This window comes from Alexandromys fortis, unplaced genomic scaffold, assembly GCF_014885135.2.
Source record: "Alexandromys fortis isolate MF-2015 unplaced genomic scaffold, M_Fortis_MF-2015_v1.1 scaffold_121, whole genome shotgun sequence".
NCBI lineage: Eukaryota > Metazoa > Chordata > Mammalia > Rodentia > Cricetidae > Alexandromys > Alexandromys fortis.
In genome coordinates this window covers 2,046,627-2,065,977 of record NW_026068037.1, presented here as the reverse complement: position 1 = coordinate 2,065,977, position 19,351 = coordinate 2,046,627, and the positions used below count along the sequence as shown (strand labels likewise).

At 42.0% G+C, this 19,351-nt stretch overlaps 1 protein-coding gene across 1 annotated transcript in view; it reads right to left on the bottom strand.

Annotated features, from left to right (window-relative positions):
- Plcl2 (phospholipase C like 2) overlaps positions 1–19,351 on the bottom strand; it is a 179,015-nt gene that overhangs the window by 53,571 nt on the left and 106,093 nt on the right. Inside the window, exons 3-4 of the mRNA XM_050165065.1 lie at positions 7,943–10,429; positions 5,315–5,518 (exon numbers count right to left, since the gene is read on the bottom strand). Of these exons, the coding sequence (XP_050021022.1) occupies positions 5,315–5,518; positions 7,943–10,429 (2,691 nt within the window). The remainder of the gene's footprint in view (positions 1–5,314; positions 5,519–7,942; positions 10,430–19,351) is intronic.

The following is a 19,351-nucleotide window of genomic DNA, read 5'->3' as shown; positions in this document are numbered from 1 at the left end:
AGAAGGTCACTGGAGAAGGTACAGGAGAATTAGGATGGAAACCCCATTATTTTAGAGATTCAAAGATCATGGGACCAAGAAGAGCAGCAGTTATGAAGTGGAGCTGGCTTGAGCCAGGAGACAAGCTGTCAGTGCTGTGCCCCTTTAAAGCCCAGGAGAACGCTAAAGGGCCTCAGTTTTGGTCAAGCACTAGAGTTTATATACTCCTGACTTTGATTTTACTATGATTTGATTACAACTGTGACCAGCTTCTTCCCTCTTGAACAAAGTATTCAACTTATTTCCTACTTTATGAGCTCACAGTTGAGAGATCTGAACTTTTTAAAGAGACTGGAGTTTTGTGGAGACTGGCTACTTTAGAGATCTGGACATTTGGAGAGGATTAGGGGTTGAGAGTCACTTTGAATGTTAAAGAGGTGAACTTTTAAAGACTGTGAGACTTTTAAAATTTGGAGTTTGTTTTATATTGTGATATTGATATTAATATAACATCTTGGAGACAACAAGCAAATAAAGATTTTTGTAACTTTATTATTAAAAGGTAGCAAATAAAAAAATCACAGATTAAGCAGACACAAAGACTCTACAGCTCACTGAACTTCTGTACAGGTAGAGAAGCCGTGCAGATGGAAGCTGTGTAAGTAACAAGGGGATGCATGGATCACCCTAGGAAACAGAAATATGGAATTTCCTGGGTAAACTGAAGGAGGGGGAGACACGGGGGGTGAGGGGAAAGGATGGTGTCCAGAAATGATAGCAATCCAGTTTATCAAGTAGGGAGTGGTATGGAGGGGAAAATAATGAAAAAGATGTCTTGCTAGAGGGGGCTATTTTGGTGTTAGAGAGAAACCCAGTACTGGGGAAACTCCCAGGAATCCACAAGGTTTCCCCAGCTAAGACTCCTAGCAATAGCAGAGAGGGTGTCTGAACTGGCCTTCCCTGTAATCAGACTGGTGACTACTCTAATTATCATCAGGGAACCGTCATTCAGTAACTGATGGAAGCAGATGCAGTGATCCACAGCCATGCACTGGGGTGAGCTCCTGGAGTCTAGTTGAAGAGAGGGAGGAGGGATTATATGAGCAAGGGGGAGTCAAGATCATGATGAAGGAACCCACAGACACAGGAATTTATGGACTGTCTGGACCTACAGCCAGGGAACCTGCATGGGACCAACCTATGCCCTCCGCATGTGGTGACAGTTGTGTAGCTTGCTCTGTTTGTGAGGCTCCTAGCAATGGGATCAGGACCTGAGATATAAGCTGGTTTTTTGGAATCTATTCCCCATGCTGCGATGCCTCACCCAGCCTTGATGCAGTGGGGGATCTTGGTCCTGCCTCAACTTGGTACGTCATGCTTTGTTGACTCCTATGGGAGGCCTGTCCCTTTCTGAATGGAGGAAGAATAGTGGGGGATGGGGGGTAGACAGGAGGTGTGGGGAGGGAACAGGAAGAGAGAAGGGAGGAGAAACTATGGTTGGTATGTAAAATAAATGAAAAAAATTAATGAAAAAAGAGTGGAAGCTGTAAAGCTTCACACTGGATATTATTTCATTATAAAATATATTTTATGTACTTATCTGCCACCAAAAAATGAAGAATCTACAATGGAGTTAAAACTAGATAAACAATTAGTTTGCATCCTCTTTCATAACTCAAGCTCACTGCCTACAGTCAGTCAGTCCTTGTTCATCCCCTAATATTTAGCCTTTCTTGTTCTGTTGTGTTATCCTGTATCCGCAGGCACATTTGTTTACGTTTGTACATATATTTGTTTGTTAGATTCCGTAGATGAGAGGAATCATGTAGTTGTCATATGATGAATTCTGTGAAGACACATAAAGCTACAAAAATGGATCAAAAAGAGCCATATAATCTCCTGTGTGTGGGCCCTGAAGCATCATAACACAGAAGTTTCTGATGCCCCTGCCACGGACAACACGTGGGAAGTTTTCATCACACCACCTTAAAAAGTCTCCTTCCCACTGGCAACTGAGAGCACTCGGAGCAGCTCAGGTGTGCAGCTTTTGGGAGCATCACTTGCTGAGCCTTTCTAGCCACCAAATTAAATTACAGACTATATCTTTCTGATCTTTTTGCAAGATGCATTCATATTCCAAATTATCCCTCCTCCACTCCCTCTCTCCCCCCTCTTCCCTCTCTTTAGGTCAGTCATGCCCTAGACACTTTCTCTTTCTTTTGTTCCCACATTTTCAGTGTCACCACAGGCAACTCCTCTGACTGAAAGCAGCTCTTAACCTCAAGATGAGTGGAAAAGGAGTCACGAGGAGAGGGGCCCAACAATGGCCTTACTGCGGACCACCGTCCTGACTCGCAGGAGCAGGCTGCACTAACTGTGAGACTTAAACTAATCGCACTGAGTGCAGCAGCAGCAAGAGAAGGCACACAAAGCCACATCTGTGCTGCTCAGTGCCAACTGCCAACACCGTTGTGTGAAGAGGACTTTCACATATTTAAAGAACAACTTTTCATACAATACAGTGGTCATGCTTCCCCTCCCCGACTCCTCCCAGTCCCTCCCTGACACTCCTACTCACCCAACTTTGTTCTGTTTTATCTTTCAAAAAAAGGAACAAAACAAACCAAAACCAAAACCAAAAAGAACCCTCAATCCCCAGTGACTTAATCTTGGCCTTTTTATTCTCTGTCTTTTTAAAAATATTTTTGATTAACTTTTTGAGAATTTCATGCATTGCATTTTGATCATATTTCCCTCTCTTCCAACTCCTCCCAGACCCTCTACTCATTCCACACCACCAAATTCTGCAGCAGCATAGTTTTAACACATCCGACCCAATCCGTGTTGTGGGTGTGTGACTTACCAGGACCACACTTCTAAAGTCCCATGGTCGCTGGGTTTGACTCCTGACCAGCTGCCCCTCTATCCTGGGAGTTTGTCAATCCTGAGCTTGCAAACGTCTTGGGCATGATGTCACAACTACTGTGAGTTCTTATGTGCAACTACCCCGCTGTGTCTGGAAAACACGGCTTTGCTGAACTCACCTACCACCTTGGGCTCTTACAACCTTCCTACCTCCTCTTCTGAAATATCCCTGAGTCTTAGGAGAAGGGGTGTGTTACACATGTCCCATTCAGGGCTAAGTACTCGATAACACCTTATTCTCTGGACCCTGACAAATGGTGACCTATGTGATAGTCACCATCTCGACAAAGAGAAGCTTCTCTGGTCTGTGAGTACAGCAATAACTCATTAGGAGTTGGTTTAATACTATGTCCATTTAATAGTAGCAGAATCTCCCCTAGGGCCCATCTACCACGGGTTCTTGGCCTTGAAGGTGGTGTGATGGAAGTGTCCGGTCACTGCCGCAGCACTCATGTCACTATTGCACAGCTGAGAGTGTCTCGTCACACCAGCCACTGCCGCAGCTTGCACAGTTCCTAGCTAGGTGGCATCTGTGACACTTCCAGCACCTTCAAGCATTAAGGAAGTAGCTAGAGCTGGTCACCACCCACAGCAATGGATAACGTGCCCTTTCCTTATGCCCAGGCCAGCACTGGACATCCTTTGTCTTCTGGATGTTGGCCCTTATGATTGGGTAACATAAACTCTCAAAACAGGTGTAATTTGCATTTCCTGAAAGCTAAGAATGTTGAACAATTTAAAAAATATTACTCAGCTATTTGTATTTTATAGTTTGAAACCTGTTTAGTTCCAAGCCCCATTTTTTAAACTGGGCTGACTGTTCTCTTAATGTTTAAATTTTTAAAAAATTCTTTGTATACTTTATAAATTAACCCTCTGTCAGATGTATAGCTAATAAAAGTTTTCCTTAATCTCAAAAAAATTATAATTAAAAAATAACTTGGAGCTTTTGTTCCTTTTCTATTTTATGGACTAGATAGCAGTGCCACTCTCTGGAGTCTGGTAAAACTGTACATTGAATACATACGGCCCTATGCTTTTTTAATTAGGAAAAATCTTAATTACTTCTTTTATTTCATTGGATGTTTTCCAGTCCAATCTGTTATTATGTATCTTCTAATTGGGGGACTAAGACCATTAATAAAAAGGGATATTACTGAACAGTCTGTACTTATTTTGTTACTTTCATGGAATTTTGAGATATCTTTTTTGATTAAATGTTCTGGAACTGGTTATCCGCTCTGCTCTCTTAGGTGTGTTTAACCTTCTTTTCAAAACTAAGCATTCCCACCACTGGGTGATTCTCTCTGCATCTTGTCTCCAGCAGGAAATGCTCAGTCTCTTGTATATCTTAAGTTTCCATTAAATCTAAACTGAAATGGGAGGGTAAACACTTGGTATAATGTGTTATGGCTGATCGCCACGTCAAATTGGTAGGGTTTAAAATCATCATGGAAACACATGCCTGGTTTAACAAGGGAAAGAAAAGCTACCCTGACTGTGGGCGGCTCTATCCCACGGGCCAGTGTCCGGGAATGACTAAGAAAGAAGGCAGACAGTAATGACCTCTGACGGTTTCATTCAGATGAGTATTTCCCCAAACTGCTTCTCTATGCACCCCATGGGATGTTTATTAATATCCTCAGAAAGCATGATTCCGCATAACACAGTGTGGGAAATGCTAGACCAAGATGTTTGTCTTTCCCTTGAATCACCTAAACTTTTTTAAATTACAGCTTTCAGATCAAAACAGACAAAAATCTTTTGGATAGGATGAATGATGCCAATCCTACCTTCTCCTCAAACACACAAGATATATCAGAGGAAACTTAATTTTCAGTTTCTTCCTCTGGCCTGAGCTAGTGTTCTCAGGTGGAGGAGGTGGTGGCACAGCACTCACCCCTGGATACACTCCGTGCCCCACCCGGGAGGAACACCCAGCACTGTCAGACTGCCAACACACACTGGTTCTAACAGCCTCACCTATAGGAATTTGAAGTAAGAGCTGTTTGTGAATTGAATTCTTCCTCAGCAGACCTGAGAAGTAGCTCAGCAGTTACAAGTTTTGCCTTGTGAGCCTGAGGACACGATTTCAGTCACTGGCTCCACAACAGGAGAGAAACAGGTCCTGAAAGTTGTCCTCTGACCCTGGCACACATGATATGCTCACGTTCCATCGCCCCTCCATTCCTTACACACAAGCACACAATAGAAAAAAATTTCACTCCGAGTTATAAAAAGTGTAAGAGAATTGTCTACCAGAACGACAAAGCGAGGGGAGACACTCTTTCAGCATAAGCCCACGCAGGATACACGAGACAGGAAGGAACAGTCAGCAAAGGCTGCTCTTCCATCTGCTGTGGTACCCTAAAATACCCTTCTCCCCAAGAACAGGACCAAGAGGACTCACCATGTCATAAGTTGTGACAATCTTCTTCAGAACCTCAGGCACAATGGCCTGCAGTTCCATGGTGGGGTAGGGCTCGCTAAGGTTCAAGACCACCAGGGGGGTGTTGTCCGGGCCCAGGAACCGAGGAGACACGGCAAGCATGCACTGCATGAGGTTGGCCACTGAGGAGAGGCCACACAACTCCTTGAATGACACCACCGCATTCTGCAAAACAGAAAAGAGGCCCTTAGGGGGTCACTGTGATGGCGATTCTTAGTTGTCAACCTGACCACATCTGGAATTAACTAAAATTCTAATGGCTGAGCACACCTGTGAGGGAGTTTTTCTTAATTAAATCATTTGAAGTGTAAAGACCGACTTCCTTTTATTTATTTATTTGTTTGTTTGTCTATTGAGACAGGGTTTCTCTATATAGCTTTGGTTGTTCTGAAACACTGTGTACCAGATTGGCCTCGAACTCTGAGATCTGCCTGCCTCTGCCTCCCAAGTGCAGGGATTATAGGAGTGCACCACCACCACTTGGAAGAAGACCCACTTCTAATCCAGATCTTTGAAATGGAAAGATAAACTTTTAATTAAGATATTTTGGGGTGGGAAGATACACCTTTAATCCAGGCCACCTTTTCTACTGGAAATCTATATAAAGGGCAGGGGAGAAGGAAGCTTTCTCTCTCTTTGACAGCTTGTTTTTCCTCTCACTAGCAAATTCATTCCTTCACTGGCATTAGAGTCCAGTTCTTCGGGATTCCTGTGTATGTTGAAGAACAGCTGAGACATCCAGTCTGATGGACTGAACAATTAACTTGATTCTTGGACCTTCCACTGGTAGATAATCACAGCCTGTAAGCCATTCTAAACATCCCATATCACATGTGTGCCTCTGTGTGTGTGTGTGTGTCCTAAGTATGTATACATATACAAAGGGGATTTTTCCCAGTCAGAATATGAGTCAGGAGTGTGACTCCAGGCATGCTTGTGCCCTGCATAGACAGAACAGGTGGCCAGAAGGAGCAGATCTAGAGACCTATGCTCCTAAGTAATCCATGTTCTGGAAATAATTTTGAATTTAAACATTTTATTTTTATTAATATTGCTTTAAACATGGCCATCAAGCTATGCATCATCTTGTTCAAACTTATTTTGTGACCAGGTATAGAAATAAATTATTGTGATATCTTAAGTGTGCTCCCCCAGGCAGTCTGCGATAAGTCCTGGCTTTTCTTCACAGCACATCCTGCATCTGTCACCTCAGCCTGTAGTTTCCCTTTCTACCACCCACCCCTACCCATAGCACAAGTTCCCGGAGGGCAGGCTGATGTCTATTGGTTCCACCATACTCTCTCAGCCAGCCTGCCTATGCAGATGGCTCTGTGGGGCTCAGGGCAGACAAGCCCTGAAAGCATGATAGTTGAGCCTTAACAGGTTCCAAAGGGAATTATGTTTCATATGCACACCAACAGCCACAGACAGGGGACACAATGTTGTTTATTTTGGAACGGATGGTTTGCCAAAATGCCTGTACCCTGAACAATGGAGAAACCCTTCCAGTTTCAGTTATTCTGTGACCAAATGAGGACCATGGATGTCCTTACTGCAGGCAACTGTTCTTATTCCAGAAGTAGCAGCAGAACTGGAGAGGAAACATACACTGAAAGTGTCTCCTGGGATAGGAGTTACTGCTAATGCCATTTTTATAACAGTGGCTTAAGAGCAAACTAACAGGGGAGGGAGAGATGGCTCAGTGGTTAAGAGCACTGGCTGCTCTTCCAGAGGACCTGGGTTTGAGTCCCAGCATTCACATGTCAGGTCACAACCATCTACCTCTACCTCCAGCTCCAGGGGATCTGACACCCTCTTCTGGGCTTTGTGGGCACCAGGCATACATGTGGCGCACAGATAAATATGCAGGCAAAACATTCATACTTATAAACTAAAAATAAATCTTTTTTTCAAAAATAAACATCTTCTACCTAGCACACACTGCTATGTATGGTCTCTTCCTACATGACTGACCAGTCCTAGGCCACAGCTAGATGTATCGTCCATCCTTAATCAGGCACAGTTCCTGACTGACTGCTCTGAAACTTATTATCTTAAGACTTTCATAAATATAGTTATCATAAATATTTTATGTAATCAATTATCTATCCTCTAAAATCAAAAGAACAGTGGCTCATTTAAATGTTCCCAAAAACAAGAGTTCCATAAGAAAAATCTGGAACACATCCCTTTTACTTTAACCAATCTACTTTTTGATAGGTCATCAATTTGTGTTCAATCTAAGAAATAGTAATATTTAACAATATCAGAGATTCCCATGTACGCTGTGTTAAAACAAACAACAACAACAAAAACCAAACAAACAAAAACATAGCTGTTGACAGGTCATAAGAGGAACATGGGTAAGCAGCTTATGAGTCAGCACCAAGACCAGTTTATTCTAGCATGCAATCGACAGTTCAACAGCTGCAGCTCTGGAAGTTTAAATGATGAGAAACGAGACAATTAATAAACATTCTAACAACCAGTTGCAATTTACAAAGTATTGAAAATTAAATATACCACTGCAAAAAGTAAACACCTACAAATTATAGACATGCAAGGAGAGATCTGAACATGAACACACACCTGCATGTTTTCTCTCAGGTCTGTGGCATCCCGTATGGGGGGCTGGGCGTTCTTGAACACTTCATCTACAGTTTTAATCCACAATGTTCTCAGAGAAGCATATTCCCGGGACTTCTTCCCTTTCCTCACAGAAAGGCCCCTCTTATGAGGTTTCCCTCCTCCTCTTCGGTTAGTAATGGCCACATGGACAAACAAAGAAGCATGGACGAGGACTTCTCCAGTCAAAGACTGCAGGGGAACATGGCGGTAGCCCGTCTGCAAGCATTCAAAGGGAATCGTGTACTGGCCAATAAACTCATCCCCAATGTAGTCGTCATCCAGCACGACGAAGCGCACCATGGCCAGCTCAGGGAGGTTGACTTGAAATTCAAAGCTTTCATCAAAAATGGGAGCGTCTCCATTCTGGTTTACAGTTTTTGTCCTTTGCTCTGCACAGTCGGCAGGGATTCCATGGATTTCCACATATACATAAGGATCTACTACATCACCTTTGGCACCTGACCCTTTGGGCTTGGGAAAGTTCTGGCCACTGATAATTTTGATGTGGAGCAACTGAGGAGAAACTCCAGGGACAGAGTCCTTTGTGTTGGCACTAAAGAAGGAAACTTCCTCCCTCATGATGGCCGGCCGAAGAACATAGCCACAATTTCCATTCTGCCGAAACCAACCAATGTTCAGATCCATCATGAGTCCTGGAGTCTGAAAGTTCATGGCTACAATCTGACACCCACATTTCCAAAAGTCTTGAGGGTTCATGTTACTAGAGTCAATTCTCATTGGACTAGGAAAGACCCTGGCAAGAAAACGCTTATTGTAATTTACAAAGTCCCCGGGGTTTTCATTGGCATATTTGCTAGCAAGCACTTCATTAAATGAACACACTTCCCAGTACTTCTGCACCTGAAACGACACCTGAAATTCCTTGAACTGGACTGACTTACAGATGCTGACCAGTTCAGACAGTTCTTTGCAAAGCTGAAAGCGCTTCACAGGCACTTGGTTGGGTTGTTCCACAATCTCTTTCCCCATCCTCTGAGACATTTCTGCCCCTTCATCCTCATCAGTAACATCCCCTTCCACACCAGAGCAATTTGAAGACAGCTTCTTTGCTTTGATTAGTATCTTCCCTTTCAGGACATCTGGGGATGGTAGGTAAGACTCCTCCATGTTGGGTGATGTTGTATACAGCTTGTCTCCTAAGATTTTCTTCATGTGCTGAACCATCACTTTCTGTTGTTTAATAGAACAGTGATTTTCTAAACACAAGATGAGAGGATACTCAGAAGCAGAGAATGCATACTTGTTAATAATGTCGATGACACTGCGGAAGACTATCTGAGAGGTCATGGTATGGCCTGTGTAAATCACAGGCTCATTATCTGGCCCATCCCACACGTCCAATTCAACACTCCTGCAACCCATTTTAAGTGCGCGGATATAGCCTGTGATGTCAGAGGGGCCCCGGAACTGGTCCTCTATCAAGTATGTATTGTGAGAGGAGTTTATAAAGTAATGAGACAGGGGCTGCTTCATGTCCTGACAGACCTTCTTATGCTCTGGATCAAATATGTAACAATCAGGGGACATCAGGTAATTGGTGAACCCGTCTATGGAGAGCCAGCCCTTCTCCTGACCTTCTTTGGATGGCTCATATTTGTGAATAATTTCAAGGCTTATCTCCTCATTTATATGTGCCACACCCTGTTCTGCCTCCAGAAACATCATAAGGTCCTTGGTATCAAGGAATTCTTTATTGCTTGAAAACTGAACTAAAAGGAAGTAAATTTCAGGTCTAGTACAAAGTTCATGAAAAACCTCAATAAATTCTTCTTTTGTGACGTCAGTACCAGCTTTGTCCTTTGATTTATGCAATTCTTTGAACTTAAGCTCAATTTTGCTTGTTTTTAAACCAGGATTGAGGTTTTTGATGCACTGCACAGCATTACACAGAGTTATATGTCCAAGATCATCTACATCAATTTCACTAAACATTTGTGAAACCCAAGAAGTCCTCATGTTGTCTTGACTACTTTCTAACATATCGAGTGTATGTTTCCCATAAGAAATCAAGTATCGGAGTCCTGTTACCCAGATGTTCGCAACATCTGCAGAATTGGCAACCAAATCAAGTGACTCATAATTCTCCCCATATATGACTGAAAATGCACAGTCTTCAGATATCTGCTCAGAAATCCCATTGCTGCGGAATATATCTGTGTTTTTCCCTGTTCTAACTTCCTTGATAGATTTTATATCAATCTTGGCTTTCTCAGAATCCTTCTTAGATGGCTCCCACCTCAGGCTTTGCATGTCGGCATCCAGCAAAAAATACCGATGATAAATCCTGGAGTTTGAGCGAACCTTTTTGAGTTCAGAGCCCTCAACCATTGAGTTGATACAGTCACTTGCACTGCTGATCTTCTTCTCTGTCGGCATGCTGCTGAATGACACCGTTTTCTTCCTCTCTCTTTTCTGTTTCGTGCCATCCTGGGGGGAAGAAAAGTGTGTTAGGATAACATAGACAGGGGTATTCATGCTCAGACAAGGAATTAAATTTTAATTCCATGGAAAATGTATACTATGATTTTCTAATCTGGCCCCTGGAATGAATGACAGCTGTGCATATTCAAAAGTTTAGAAGAGGCCTTAGAGACTCGGCCTAATGTCACTAGGCCAGAAAGTATTGCTTAATAACTGTACTCATGCTTGAAAAGGCATCTCAGAGAGAGCAGAGGCTTGAGCATAGGACTGGATACGCAATTTTCAGGAAATACAGAACTCCTCTGCTCACAAAATACCAAGAATCCCAAGGTATCAAGAGAAGAACATTAAGTCAACCACAGTACCCATCTGCATGTGGGGCCTTTGTAACTACACCACTCATGTACCTGTGCAGATACAGATCTCCATATCAGTGTTTCCTACGGGCTTAGCATTACATGCCTCAAAATCACCTAGGTTATGCAGTTGAAGCAGATTTGAGTCTATGAAATCAAATCTCTAGGGATGGTGGCAGGGATCTGTATTCAGACAGCATCCCACACACTGGTTGCAGAGACTACAGCCTGAAAGACCTTTTCTAGAAACTTTTTGATAGTATGTTTTAAGTATTTTATTTCTCAATACTATACGTGACTAGGCTAGAAATGGTTAACCATGACCCATAACGTGTATATTAAATGGATAGACGCGAATCCCTGGCTCTTCACAGCATCACAGTACGCTAGTCAGGGTCCTGCGAAGCTCAGGGAGACACAGATTTCTGCTAGTCATGCTGGGCTTGAAAGGAGTTACAGGTTACGCTGGAGTTATTAAAGCCCGTTGCTGTGCATCTTCATGCTGCTGCTCAGGAACCTCCAATATGAACATGGGTTACAGTGCTACCCAAGTAAAGCTTCAGGGAGTACCTATTTCTAAAGGAGTCTGCATCCCCCGCTTTCCTGCAAATCCAACATACTCACACGTAAGAGCTGACACACATTCACTCGTGTGTCTCAAACCTTTCCTATATAGATGCCTTTCTGTGAGAGGGGAAAAAGCTGAAGTGACTGCAAATGTCTTTGGTGATCTGAGCTTAAAAGACAGCAGTGCTTCTCAAGACGTGTATGACATCTGTGATATATTTCTAGCATTTACTGTATTCACAAATAATAACAAAATAAATAAGTAATAAAAAACAGACTAGGAACGGGGGTGTGGGACTACATAACCTCATTATAGAAAAGGAAAAATGTAACCAAGTAAGCACATTCAAAGACAATTCTGCTTTTCCTGCTCTGCACAGAATCTAGGCAAATAAAACCTCCATATTTTCAAAAGCCATTATTATTCTTTCTATATCTGAAATTTAAAAACATTCTTACCATTTTATTATCTATACTTCCAAAAGCAATTTGCAGAGGGTAACTAAACTTGATCTGTAAATCATATATGTATCATTTTCCTCAAAGTTTTAGAAGGAACTATAGAGGTTTTCATGCTCTGAGATATGAAGTAAAACATAAGGCTATCAGGCATTGTATTTCATTCTAACTATATCAGTTTATCAGAATGATAAACTACAGAAAGGTAAAAGCTGTGGCAATTGCATCTGTAAGATTTATTGTATCTTAGTCATTCCAATCCCTAAAGCATAGGTTGTTGTTTTTTTAGTGAGTTGGCATGAAATCAAATATGTAATCAGCCATGAAGCAAATGTATAAATTTCCTATCTGTCAGAACAAAATACATATCTTTGCCTCTAAAAAGACACATTTTGCTTTAATAAGGGCAACATGCTAATTTAGTAACGGAATTTCATAATCTGTAAAGTGCTACTGGTAAAATGAAGTCACAAAGATAAATGGAGGTGTTTACCCACTGATCCATTAAATAGATATGGTATTTCCTCAGCATTTCCATCTTTTATTCTCCTATTTTTACACTGATTATTAATTTGCTGCTACAAATTCTAATGTGCTAAAAAGACACATTTCACATTCATGATTGTCTTAGCTATCAGAAAAGAGAGGACTCAACAGCAACGTTCCTCAACAGAATGCACAGAACATATGCATGTATCCACACCAGTATATGTGGGATAGGCGGGAGCTTCAACACTGTACTGTGGCTTTACAAACCAGGCCAGTCACTGACTATACTGACGCACACTCATGGTGATCACCCAGACACAGCCTGAAATACTGGCAGCAAGGACACTCTTCACCAGTCTCCCCTCCCTATCTGCCTTAGCCAAAGCCGTAACAACACCTGAATGAAAATATTGACTCTCCTCTCACACTAGCAAACAAAGCCATTAGGAGCCACGAGAAGACGCGCTTGCTTACAAACTGTTCCAGTTGGATCTTAACTGCACCTCCTCCCCCCTCAGGAGCTTGTGTGGTGGAAGCCTTGGGGAGGTGACTCTATAGAAGGACCATTCCATTCACAGACTCAGAACTACTTGGAACACTGAGGTATTGAGAACTTCCCAAGGTGGAGCCTAGTTAGACGAAGTAGGTCATTGAAAGCATGCCCTTGAGCTGGGCTTGGTGGCCCAAGCCTTTACTCCCAGCATTCGGGGGTGAGGGCAGAAGCAGCGGGATCTACTTGAGGTCCAGGCCAATCTGGTTTACAAAGGCAGTTCCTGGACAGCCAGAGCTACACAGAAAACCATGTCTCAAAAAACAAAATTAAAAAACAGGAAGGAAGGAAGGAAGGAAGGAAGGAAGGAAGGAAGGAAGGAAGGAAGGAAGGAAGGAAGGAAGGAAGGAAGGAAGGAAGCCCTTGAAGGGTGTATCTTGCCCCTGCTCCTCCCTACTCTTTGCTTCCTGGCTGCCGTGAGGCAAGTGGCTTCACATGCTCCCAGCCACCTTATAGCAGGCTCAGAAAAAAAAATGAAGACATCTGGACTGAAGCCTCTTAAACTATTATCCAAAGTAAATAGTTCCGCTTTTTAAATTGTTTGGCTAAGCTGCTTGGTCAATAAGGAGAACAGGTGTTAACTTGATTTATGTCTCATTAGCTGTACCAGATTTCCTGGCTAGCAGAAACAGGTGGACATGACGTCAAGACATGTATGCAGCTGGGTTCCCTATAGCCAAGACCAAAGGAAGGGAAGACAGAGGGCCTGAGCAGGAGAGAAGGAAGGCTAGGCTGAGATGGCCGGAGACCAGTTCTCAAACCACCTAACTCCCGATTCTACCCTTCCCTGCTCATTTCAAGTTGGCCTTAACTTTTTAACTCAACAGTGATTAGCACTGCCTAGGCTAAAAAAGCTGACCACTAGCAGAGCTGGAATGAACTGTGTGTTTCTTAATGTTAGGTTAAACTGAATATTGGAAAGAACTCAAACTATATGTGCTACACATACAGGTTTTTATTTTTCTTTTTAGATTTTAACTACAAAACTAAGTGGATCTGGCATGCATTAAGCATCTAAAGTCACAGAAGAAGAATCTAACTTCCTGCAATGTCTCAAATAGTTTGAAGAATATTAAAACACACTTCTCAGAGTTAGTTGATACCAGCACTCATCACCGAGCCCTCTGGAGTGGAGAAAATGACAACTTTGTCTGATGATACATCCCTGCTGCTCCAGAGCATTTACTAACAGCCAGGGAATGAGCATGCAGAAGGCCTGGACTAGAGGGAAATGGTTTCCTCAAGAGTTTACCTCCCTCACAATTCATAAAAATGCTTAAAGATTCCTTTAGACAAGACCCACAGCCATCCCCCACCTTATCTCTGTCCACCAGAGCCTTGGTTCTGACTGCCCCTGGAGAGGTGAGTGTCAGGGTTCACAGCTAGAGGGCCCAGCTCTCTGGATCCTAGTCCCACAGGCACATCCCGAGCCCCACTCTCCAGCCAGCTAGACCCCAGGGACCTGAAGCAGCGTCCCCACACATGCAGTCATCCCCACTGAATCTACAACCACGGGAGCCTTGGCCCTGATTGCACCCGGAGTGAAGCCCCCAGACCCACATCAGCAACTACCAGAAGCACGGCCCCACCTGCACTCCTTGGAGGAAGTACAAGAACACATTCAACAGCCTAAAGAGCAACATGGCAACACCTGAACCTGGTGGTCCTACAAAAGGAAGACCTGAAAACTCTAACCCAGAAGAAGCAGAAGAAAATGTCCTTATATATAACTTTATGAAGACAACAGAAGCCCTTAAAGAGGAAATGAAAAATTTCCTTGAAGAAATGGAGGAAAAGACAAACAAAAAAAATGTAAGAAATCAATAAATCCCTGAAAGAAAGCCAAGAAATCAAGAAAAAGCAAGCAGATAAACCAAACAGTTTAAACAGTTCAAGACTTAAAAATTAAAATAGAGGTAATAAAGAAAATAAAAACTGAGGGAATTCTGGAAGTGAAAAGTCTTGGTAAATGCAGACTACAGATGCAAGCATAACCAACAGAATAAAAGAGATGGAAGAGAGAATCCCAGGAGTTGAAGATATGGCAGAGGAAACAGATTCACGGGTCAAAGAAAATGTTAAATCCAACAAATCCTTAACACAAAACATTCAGGAAATGTAGGACATCATGAAAAGACCAAACCTAAGAATTATAGAGATAGAAGAAGGAGAAAAACTCCAGCTCAAAGGCACAGAAAATATATTCAATAAAAATCATAGAAGAAAACTTTCCTAACCTAAAGAAGGACATGCCTATGAAAAGTACAAGAATCTTACAGAACACCAAATAGACTGAAAAAAATAAAAAGTTCCCTTGCCATATAATAATAAAAACACTAAATATACATAAACATACAGAATAAAAAAAGAATATTAATATAAAGAAAAAAAGTCAAGTAACATATAAAGGTAAACCTATCAGAATTACACCCAACTTCTCAATGGAGGTTTTCAAAGCCAGAAGATCCTGAACAGATGTGCTGCAGACACCAAGAGACCACAGAAGCAAGGCTAGACTACTACACCCAGAAAAGCTTTCAATCACCACAGACAGAGAAAACAAGATATTCCATGACAAAACCAGATCTAAACAATACCTATCCACAAATTCAACCTTACAGAAAATACTAGAAGAACTCTGACACAAGGAAGCTAACTGTACCCACAAAAACACAGGCAACAGATAACCTCACAACTCACACCAGCAAACTCCAAAGAAGGGAAACACAAACACTACCACTGAAAAATAACAGGAATTAGCATCATTGGTCATTAATATCTCTTAATATCAGTGGACTCAATTTACCTATAAAAAAACATGTAAAAGAAAAGATGTGAAAAGAGGATCCATCCTTCTGCTGCATACAAGAAACACACCTCAACCTCAAAGACAGACATTACCTCAGAGTAAAGGGTTGGGAAAAGACTTTTCAATCAGATGGACCTAAGAAACAAGCAGGTGTAGCTATACTAATAGCTAACAAAATAGATTTCAAACTAAAATCAATCAGAAGAGATGAAGAGGGACACTTCATACTCACCACAGGAAAAAAATCCATCAAGATGATTGTCTCAATTCTGAACATTTATGTCCGAAATACAAGAGCACCACATATATAAAAGAACCATTACTAAAACTTAAATCGCACATCAAATCCCACACACTGATAGTAGATGTCATTGTTTTTTTTTTTACCTCTGAGTAGTACTCCATTGTGTAAATGTACCACATTTGCTTTATCCATTTGGTTGAGGGGCATCTAGGTTATTTCTAGGTTATGGCTATTACGAATAATGCTAATGAACATAGCTGAGCAAATGTCCCTGTGGTATGAGTCTGCATCCTTTAGGCATATGCCCAAGAGTCATATTGCTGGGTCTTGAGGTAGGTTGATTCCAAATTTTCCTAGAAACAACCACACTGATTTCCAAGTACAAGTTTGCACTCCCACCAGCAGTGGATGAGTGCTCCACATCCTCTCCTGCATAAGCTATCATTGGTGCTTCTGATCTTAACCATTCTGACAGGTGTAAGATGGTATCTCAGAGTCCCTTTGATTTGCTAAGATAGACAAACTTATCCAAAGTAACCAAAAGGGAGAGAGAGAACATCCAAATTAACAAAATCATAAAAGAAAAGGGGGACAAAACAACAAACAAACTAAGAAAATCCAAAGAATCATTAGGTCATACATTGAAAATCTATACTCCACAAAATTGGAAAATCTAAAAGAAATGGATAATTTTCTGGATAGGTACCAAAATTAAGTCAAAACTAGATAAACAATTTAAATAGACTTATAAACCCTAAGGAAATAGAAGAAAAGACTCCCAACCAAAAAAAAAAAATCCAGGGTCAGATGGTTTAAGCACAGAATTCTACCAGAACCTCAAAGATGAGCAAATACCTATACTTCTCAAATTGTCCCATATGATAGAAACAAAAAGAACACTGCCGAACTCTTTTTACAGGGAAACAGCTACCCTGATGCCCAAACTACACAGGCTTAATGAAGAAAGAGAATTACAGACCAATCTCCCTCATGAACATTGATGCAAAAATACTCAATAAAATATTGGCAAACTAAATCCAAAAACGCATCAAAAAAAAATCATCCACCATGATCAAGTTTGCTTCATCCCAGAAAAGCAGATAGTTCAACATATGAAAATCTATCAATATAATCCATCATAAAAATAAACTGAAAAAAATATGATCATCTCATTAGATGCTTAAAAGCCTTTGACAAAATCCAATACCCCTTCCTGATAAAGGTCCTGGAGAGATCAGGATACAAGGAACATTCCTAAACATAATAAAGGCAATATACAGCAAGCCGGCAACCAATATCAAATCAGCAATTTTGTGCCAAGAATGACTTTACAGAAAGCAATAAATTGCCAAGAGGCTGTAAAAATGCCTGTACCACAGCAAAACTCAGGAAAAACCAGAAATCTTTATAGGGTTCACATCGAGCATTACAAGTGGAAAGAACCACATTGTGGAGAGTGGAAAACATGCATTTCCTGAAAAAAACCTGCCCGCTTTAGTTAGGAGAATGTTATCACTATAAGTAGCCATTTCATAATGGGCAAGAGTTCATGAATTCTCATCCTGCGACCAGCTCGCAAATAGGTGGGCCTCATTTCTCCTGCTTGAAACCAAGTGGCAAGCACTGATGCAGTTGTTCCTGGAAAAAAGCCCAACCTGTACATATAGGCTCAACCATGGGCACACAGGCAGCATGGCATTTCCTACTGTATTTTCCCTACCTTTCAAAGTGATCTGTTACATAACATTGATTACTCCTTAATGAACACCATACAAAAATCCTGCACCACCACCCAGGATCGTATCCCAGCAAAGGAGTGAACAAGTCTAAGTATGAGGGGATACAGACAAGGGAATCCCAGGATGGAGGGTAAAGTCTAAGTATGAGGGGATACAGACAAGGGAATCCCAGGATGGAGGGTAAAGTCTAAGTATGAGGGGATACAGACAAGGGAATCTCAGGATGGCGAGAGGGTAAAGTCTAAGTATGAGGGGATACAGACAAGGGAATCCCAGGATGGAGGGTAAAGTCTAAGTATGAGGGGATACAGACAAGGGAATCCCAGGATGGCGAGAGGGTAAAGCAGGAAACAAATCCTTTGGGATGAAGCTGTTCCATTTGAATTAGAAGTAGCACAGAAGGAGCAGAATATGTACGTTTATTAGGGAAGTCTGGATTACTGAAAACATATTAAAGAAATTATGTCTTTTAAAAAAACTAATAAAGCAAAACAAAAACAACAACTGAGAAAGAACTTGAAGTTCATCAAACTAGCACAGCTCAAGAATAATAATTCTGAATTGAAAGAAGTAGCCATGCCAGGCCTAGCAGCTTACCTTGGAGAGTTTTCCACACACCTTTAAAACTGTGGTGTAGATGCTAGGATAAGAAAGGGGAAAAAAGAGCTGGGGCAAAACAGTCTCTCTCAAGATCATTTCAACAACCAGATGAAGTGAAGAAATATAGGACAATTTGAGCAAAGGCTAAGTGTCATCAAATGCTGGCTCTGGCTCATGTGTCAAGACCCTTAATTTGAAGTATCATAAAGTTACATGGTCCTCAGAGAGAGAGAGACCTTGGAACATTCATCCCTAAAAGGGATGTCTTCCTCAAATCCCTCCCTTCAGAGCACAAGGAAACACATAGAAGAGGAGGCAGAAAAAGTGTAAAGGCCGAAGGGGATGGAGGACACCAAGAAAACAAGGTCCTCTAAATCAACACTATCGAAGCTCATAGGAACGCAGAGACTGAGGCAGCATGCCCAGGCCTGCTCAGGGCTGCACCAGGTCCTCTGCTTCCAGTTTAGAGTTTCAATAGGATCCCCGGGAGTGAAATGAGCCGGTCTCTGATTCCTGAATCTTCTTGTAGACTCTCTCCCTTGTTTGCTTTGTCCAATCTGATGTGTTAGTGTTTTTGCTTTATCTTACAAAATATATTTTACATTATAATTCCCTAGGAAACTGTGGGAGAATGGGGAAAAATAGGAGGGAAACCATAAGCAGGGAATATTTTTTAATTAATTAATTTATTTATTAAAGATTTCTGTCTCTTCCCCACCGCCGCCTCCCCTTTCCCTCCCCTCCCCCAATCAAGTTCCCCTCCCTCATCAGCCCAAAGAGCAATCAGGGTTCCCTGCCCTGTGGGAAGTCCAAGGACCACCCTCCTCCATCCAGGTCTAGTAAGGTGAGCATCCAAACTGCCTAGGCTCCCACAAAACCAATAGGTGCAGTAGGATCAAAAACCCATTGCCATTGTTCTTGAGGTCTCAGTAGTCCTCCTTGTCCGCTATGTTCAGCGAGACCGGTTTTAACCCAGGCTTTTTCAGACCCAGGCCAGCTGGCCTTGGTGAGTTCCCGATAGAACATCCCCATTGTCTCAGTGTGTGGGTGTACCCCTTGCAGTCCTGAGTTCCTTGCTCGTGCTCTCTCTCCTTCTGCTCCTGATTTGGACCTTG